At 30.1% G+C, this 8020-nt stretch overlaps 1 protein-coding gene across 1 annotated transcript in view; it reads left to right on the plus strand.

Annotated features, from left to right (window-relative positions):
* LOC114329153 (oocyte zinc finger protein XlCOF6-like) overlaps nt 1-4694 on the plus strand; it is a 49462-nt gene extending 44768 nt beyond the window's left edge. Inside the window, exon 2 of the mRNA XM_050648223.1 lies at nt 2010-4694. Within this exon, the coding sequence (XP_050504180.1) occupies nt 2010-4252 (2243 nt within the window). The 3' untranslated portion in view covers nt 4253-4694. The remainder of the gene's footprint in view (nt 1-2009) is intronic.
* Nucleotides 4695-8020: the final 3326 nt, after the last annotated feature.

Raw genomic sequence — 8020 nt, forward strand, 5'->3', positions numbered from 1 at the left:
CCTTATTCATAGAATACCACCGCCTGAGCACACTATTCATGTGTTAGATTTCTGGATTCTCATTGGATCTTAACACTTTAAGCAAAATAATTCCTAAACGCACAAAAAAACCTTAAACTGACTTAATATCGATTTATCATTAAGGAACTGAAACAAAATTAGGTACTGATAAAGATAAACATTCAACAGCAAAAACTTGTTAGTGCCATTGTCATGACTCGGCAAGTCATCCTAGATTTTACTTCACTAATTGACGATTCGGATTAATATTGCAGCGCCAATGCGGTAGCAAATTGAACCGAGCTAAGAGTCATTATAAGGTTTGTTCCAACGCGATACAAAACCGTCCTTAAACGGTTACGAGTATGCGCAGTAACGAAAAATGTGTTACTGTGCGCAATTATTCGTTATTGTGCATGCGCGTAACAATTCAAGAATGGTTTTGTATGGAGTTGAAACAAACCTATAATAATTGTTTACATCTTGTATTTTGCATTTAGTTTTATGTGTTTTTGAGTAGTTTTGTTCGTTGATCTATGATTTTGGAAGCAACAAAAAATTCAAGATGCATCCCTACAATTGTATGGAAAATATACAATAAAAAAATTACAAACATTATGGGCAAATACAGATGGGAATGGCCGTTTTGATTTTATTTTTAGTTTTTGCATCTTTTGACAAATCTATTAATAATGGAAATTGATTTTGAATTTTGCTTCAATATGTTGTTAAAAATAAAATATAATTATTTTTACGTACACTACCTTTGTAAAGAATAAAAGGCATGTTAGTATTTTTATTTATTTATTTAATAGTTCTACTGTATGTTTACAGTAAAATACATACCTACTTACATATTAAAGACTTCGATAGATAGCCCGTTGGAAACATTCCAATAAAATCTAATTCTCTCTCTTACATGTTATTTTTAAAGTTTATAAAGAATAATAAATTGTAAAGTTATGAATACACTTTAAACGTTTTTAACCCTAAATTTGTCAAAACAAAGTTAGGTTATTAAAAAAATATTTTGCAATTTATTTGGTCTGTGTGTAAGCAACAATGCTCGAACATATGAATTTGGTAAAAATACGAAATGTAACTTTTATATTTACATGTATGAATATGTATTGAGTGAGTGCACTCTGCTAGTTTATGGAACAAAAACGCCTCTGTATTGATAGATACATTGCCAAATTTCGAAACTAAATGAAACACAGTACTTACTGTACTTACAAATTTTATTTCTTACTAACATTGAATAAAACAGTAGAAAATAGAAAACTCCTTATGTCTCTAGTGAAACTCCACAAAATAGTTTCTGCTACTAACAAAGCATAAATGTACAACTGTACATTTGCCACACATGAGTTACGGTACAATGACAGCTATATTCTAGTATATTCTATCACTCAAAAAATTCAATAAGAGATTACCGCCCGTCAGCATTGAACATTCTTGACTCTTGCAATACTAATTGCGACGTAATGGAACAGCATATTCAGCATTTGTAATTATTATAAATAAGCATGTCAAAACCAACTGATTTTCAGTCTGATTCGTTTTCTTTGGTTTTGGGAAGAGATAACTTAATTCTGGGTTCCTTTTAAGTCAAGAATTACAACGGGAACACAACAATAGTAATTTATTTTTAAAGCTAAAATAAAGTACTAAAAAACTCGAAAACACAAAAACAGTATACCTTCAACGTGAAAGAAAATAAATAATGGCTTTTAGCTCGGTTACTGCAATAGCCACTAGAGGGCGTAATGCTTGGGACGAAATGCCAATTACAGTCGGAAAAATGAAAGATTACCCATGAACGATCATTTCAATCACTTATTTTTTGTTTGCTGTCTTTTTCTATAAATTGTTATAGAAAAAGACAGCAAATACAAAATAAGTGATTGATGTGATCGTTCATGGGCAATCTTTTAATTTTTTCGACTGTATATATTATCTGTCATTTTGTCGCATTTTATTGATTTAACGGACGATTATAATTTTAGGTTTCTCTTGTGAAGACAAGAAAACTGATGTCAGTAGCCTATTAACGAATCATGATAGAAGTGACAGTCATTTGAACCAATATATAACTTCCACTACCAATGTGAACACTGGAGGCCAACAACACACTGGGGAAAAACCATTTAAATGTGAAATTTGCACCAAACAGTTTTCAACAAAAGGTTATTTAAAAAAACATATGATAGTGCATAGTGATGAAAAACCATTTGAATGTGAAATTTGCACCAAACAATTTTCAACAAAGGGTTATTTAAAAAAACATATGATAGTGCATACTGACGAAAAATCATTTGAATGTGAAATTTGCACTAGACCCTTTTCATCGAAACATAATTTAAAATCGCATATGAGAGTGCATACGGGTGAAAGACCATTTAAATGTGAACTGTGCACCAAACAATTTTCAACGAAATGCATTTTAAAAAATCATATGATAGTGCATACTGATAAAAAACCATTTAGATGTGAAATTTGCAACAAACAGTTTTCAACGAAACCACTTTTAAAATCTCATATGAGAGTGCATACTGATGAAAAAGCATTTGAATGTAACATTTGCAACAAACAATTTTCAACAAAGATATATTTAAAAAACCATAACATGACAGTACATATTGATGAAAAACCATTTGGATGTGAAATTTGCACCAAACACTTTCCAACGAAACAAGTTTTAAAAAGGCATATGAGATGGCATCCTAGTGAAAAACCATTTGAATGTGAAATTTGCACTAGACCCTTTTCATCGAAACACCATTTAAAAGCACATATGAGAGTGCATACTGGTGAAAAACCATTTGAATGTGAAATTTGCACCAAACAGTTTTCAGCAAAGGGTAGTTTAACAATACATATGAAATTGCATACTGGTAAAAAATTATTTGAATGTGAAATTTGCAACAAACAATTTTCACAAAAGAATTCTTTAAAAATACATATGCCAGTACATACTGGTGAAAAGCCATTTAAATGTGACATTTGCACTAGACCCTTTCCATCGCAATACCATTTAAAAGCGCATATGAGAGTGCATACTGGTGAAAAACCATTTGAATGTGAAATTTGCACCAAACAGTTTTCATCGAAAGAAGTTTTAAGAAAGCATATGGCAGTGCATACTGATGAAAAACCAATTAGTTGTGAAGTTTGCACCAAACAGTTTGCAACATATGCATATTTGAAATTGCATATGAGAGTGCACACTGGTGAAAATCCAATTGAATGTGAAATTTGCACCAAACGGTTTTCAGTAAAGAGTTATTTAACGCAACATATGAAATTGCATACTGGTGAAAAACCATTTCAATGCGAAATTTGCACCAAACAGTTCCCAATGAAAATATATTTAAAATCGCATATGAGAGTGCATACTGGTGAAAAACTATTTGAATGCGAAATTTGCACCAAAAAGTTTTCAACGAAACAAGTTTTAAAATCACACATAAGAGTGCATACTGGTGAAAAACCATTTCAATGTGAAATTTGCACCAAACAGTTCCCAATGAAAATATATTTAAAATCGCATATGAGAGTGCATACTGGTGAAAAACTATTTGAATGCGAAATTTGCACCAAAAAGTTTTCAACGAAACAAGTTTTAAAATCACACATAAGAGTGCATACTGGTGAAAAACCATTTCAATGCGAAATTTGCACCAAACAGTTCCCAATGAAAATATATTTAAAATCGCATATGAGAGTGCATACTGGTGAAAAACCATTTGAATGCGAAATTTGCACCAAAAAGTTTTCAACGAAACAAGTTTTAAAATCACACATAAGAGTGCATACTGGTGAAAAACCATTTCAATGTGAAATTTGCACCAAACAATTTTCAACGAAAGAAGCTTTAAAATTGCATATGAGAGTGCATACAGGTGAAAAACCATTTGAATGTGAAATTTGCACCAAACAGTTTTCAAAGAAAATAATTTTAAAATCGCACATGAGAGTGCATACTGGTGAAAAACCATTGCAATGTGAAATTTGCGCCAAACAGTTTTCAACGAAGGAGGCTTTAAAATGGCATATCAGAGAGCATACTGGTGAAAAACCATTTGAATGTGAAATTTGCACCAAGCAGTTTCAAACGAAAGAAGCTTTAAAAGTGCATATGAGGGTGCATACTGGTGAAAAACCATTTGAATGTGAAATTTGCACCAAACAATTTTCATTGAAGAGTAATTTAAAAGTGCATATGACAATGCATACTGATAATAAATAATCTTTGAATGTGAAATTTGCACTAGATCCTTTTCACTGAAACCCAATTTAAAATCGCATATGAGAGTGCAGAGAGGAAAAAAACCATTCGAATGTGAAATGTGTAATAAATATATAGCATGAGGCAGATAAAGGGCCTATTAGTAATATCTCAAGAACTAAAGGCAATTGAATCATGAAAATTGGAATGAAGGGGTTTTGAAGGCTGATCTATTTAATGAAAATATTTTCATCTATTTGGTACTTACGGTTATACCGGAAGTTGCTTATAACTTGTTTTTTTTAATGGGAGACCCTGAATATTTTTACATATTCGGATTATCCTTGATTTCATTTTTCTTAAAATATGAGGTTTTGTAATATTATACTCTGTAGTTTAAAAGATAACTCGGTTTGTTTATTCACTTCGTAGCAACTTTCACACACTGTAAAATTGTAGTAGTTTGGCATAAAAATCTCTATTTATGTTCAAATGATTTTTAATATAGTCTACTATTGTTAAGAATTATTAGTATAGCTAAATTTTTCATTTTAGTTACAGAGTTGGTCGAAACTCGGAATGAGTATTTTCTGAGTTTTCTTAAATGGAACACCCTATATTTTAGTATTGTAATGAAATGATATTTTATGGTACTTTTTGCTTTTTCAGCATTCCCTATAACTAACTGCTTTAATTAGTGCTTAATTGTTAATCGCACCAACAATCTTAACTACGTAGGTATTTTGATAGCTCAACCATTATTGTCAATTTTAAGTAGCAGTCTAGATTAATATGTATTTATTTGCGAAAAATTATTTGTGATTGAATATTTTCACGGCGAACCTAATAAAATTTCATGTATTTTGTGTTGTAATTAATGTTTGGCTTGAATCACCAATAACTCACAAATTAAAACAGTTAGGTATAGGGAATGCTTAAGAAATTAACATGTACCATAAAATAACATTTCATTACAATACTAAAATACAGGGTGTTCCATTTAAGAAAACTCAGAAAATACTCATTCCGAGTTTAGACCAAACCTGTTTACTAAAATGAAAAATTTAACTATACCAATAATTCTTAACAATAGTAGACTATATTAAAAATCATTTGAACATAAATAGAGTTTATTATGTCAAACTACTACAATTCTACAGGGTGTGGATGTTGATAGGAAATTAATAAGAAAACGTAATTATCTTTTAAACTACCCTGTTATTACAAAACCTTATATTTTAAGAAAGAAGAAATCGAGGAGAATCCAAAAATGTAGGGTGTTCCATCTAAAAAAAAACGAAGATATAAGCAACTTCCGGTATAACCGGAAGTACCAAATAAATGAAAATATTTTCTTTAAATAGATCAGTCTTCAAAACCCCTTTATTCCAATTTTTATGATTTAGTTGCCTTTAGTTCTCGAGATATTTCTAATAGGCCCTTTATTTGCCTCACCCTGTATACAGTAAAACCTCCGTTTGGGGGGTGAGGCAATTTCGGATAACAAGAATTTCTGTTAAAAATAACATTGCTTTTTGTATTCTTCCTGTATAAAATCACATAGTATTCTTGGTCAAAGTTGGTATTAGAAAATACTATGAGGTTATTCCGTAATGTGTTGTATATTTAATTGCGTTCTTTAGTTGTATGAAAACAGTGTTGACAATGTTGGCAAATTAACATAGAATTACAGTAGAGCGTCGATAATCCGAACCCTGGTAATCCAAAAGTTCGCTAATCCGAATGCAAAAAAAATTATAAAATTAAAAAATATGATCGCGGACCGAATTTTTGGATTTAATATGAAAATATGGGCAAAATATGACCGCGGATTTTTGTTTTGTTTGTGCAGAAATACATACAATATAGTTGTTTATTATGCAGGTTTTTTATTCCTTGTAACTAAAACGTATGTACATATGTACTATGTTTATGAGCTTTGTATGTATTTTGAACATATGTTCGATAATCCGAACAATTTGATAATCTGAACTACCCCTGTTCCAATTAGTTCGGATTATCGACGCTCTACTGTACTTCCGTTTTGCAACAAAAATTTACTTTTTATTGACGAAATTATTGAAACTCTCGGCCGTTCGGGTTAAACGATGTTTCGGTTCAGAGGTTGTACAATATTTAAATAACAATAATCTGACAGTGCATACTGTTGAAAATTTCAATGTGAAATTTGTACCAAACAGTTTTCAACGAGAGAAGTTTTAAAATTGCATATGGGAGTGCATACTAATGAAAAAACAACTTTTCACGTTTAAACTTTTAAAATTGCATGTGAGAGTGCATACTGGTGAAAACCCTTTCATCTTAAATATTTTTAGATGAATAGTGCTGGCATTTCTCATCTGAGAATGAGAACTGGAACCACGTTTATAAAAATTATAATTTCACAAAAAAAATTAAAATTATATTTTGTTTATTAGAATTGTTCATTAGAATTATTTATAATTTTCAGAATTAGTAATAGATTAAGGACATTGTTAATTAGTTAAATAAATAGAAAATTGTTAAAATAAAAATTATTTAAAAGTTACCTACTGTAATCCCAGGGCCCCCGCAAGGCTGATTGGCGCCCGCGTGCGGAACATATTTTAGCGCCCTTTAAATCTACTATATGTACAAAACTAATAAATATTTTTGAAAAATTTAAACTCAGAATGAAAGACTACATTATACCGAAAGTCCCTGAAAACTTCTATGTTTATTTTAATAAGTTGCAGGGGTGAAAATAAAACAGAAGATTTTGTGTGATTTTTAATAATTGCAAATATTTAATTCAAAAGAAACTTTTTATTTATTTTAAGGGACTGTCGCGTCGGCCCTCCGCAATAACGTTATCTTTCATTCTGCGTTTAAATTTTTTAAAAATACTTATCAGTTTTTTCAGGATTGGAAAAAAATAAATACATTTAAAACACATTGAAAATTTTGACAGACAACATTTTTCGCCTTTCCCCTTAAATTTTTTGCAACATTAATGAAGCACCCTGCATATTAAATTAAAAATATACATTTAAGTAAATAAACAATAATATTTTGTCATTTCAAAGTTTTCAAACAAATTTATACAGGGTGTCTATATAACTAGGAACCATATGGGAAACTGTTTTATTATTAATTTTACGAGAAAAAGTTATTCTTCATAAAAAGTTCTACATTGTCTAGAACTCAGAATGCAACCATCAAATATCAAATTTTATGAATCTTATATGAGGTATGTCAAAAAATATGGATTTCGGTCAAGAGCAAAGTACGTTTAGTTTTCAGAATATTGAAAAGTTATTACGAAAAATTGTTCAGCATTAAAAACTATGTTTCTGTATGCAATTACATCCTTCTAATTGAAATATATTCTAATTTACTTTTGATCGAAACTCATATTTTTTTACATATATCTCATATAAAATTGAAAAAATTTGATAGGATTTGATGGTTGCATCTTAGATTTTAGACCATGCAAAGCTTTTTAGAAAGAACTTTTTATCGTACATTAATTGTACTTTTCAACAACGCCCTGTTCATTTATTAGAAATAATAATAATATGATAAGTCTTTTATTATTAATAATTAGCCCTTTTCAGTTATTACAAATAATGTGATAACTCTTTTATTATTATTAATTAATTAATCAATAACAATAAAAGAGTTATCGCATTATTCGTAATAAATGAAGAGGGCGTTGGGTATCTGTAATTTGAGAAAAAAAAATTTCAAATAAAGGGATGTACAGTAGAACGTCAATAATCCGGATTAATTGGGACCGGACCCCATCCG

The sequence above is a fragment of the Diabrotica virgifera genome, chromosome 4 (assembly GCF_917563875.1).
Source record: "Diabrotica virgifera virgifera chromosome 4, PGI_DIABVI_V3a".
NCBI lineage: Eukaryota > Metazoa > Arthropoda > Insecta > Coleoptera > Chrysomelidae > Diabrotica > Diabrotica virgifera.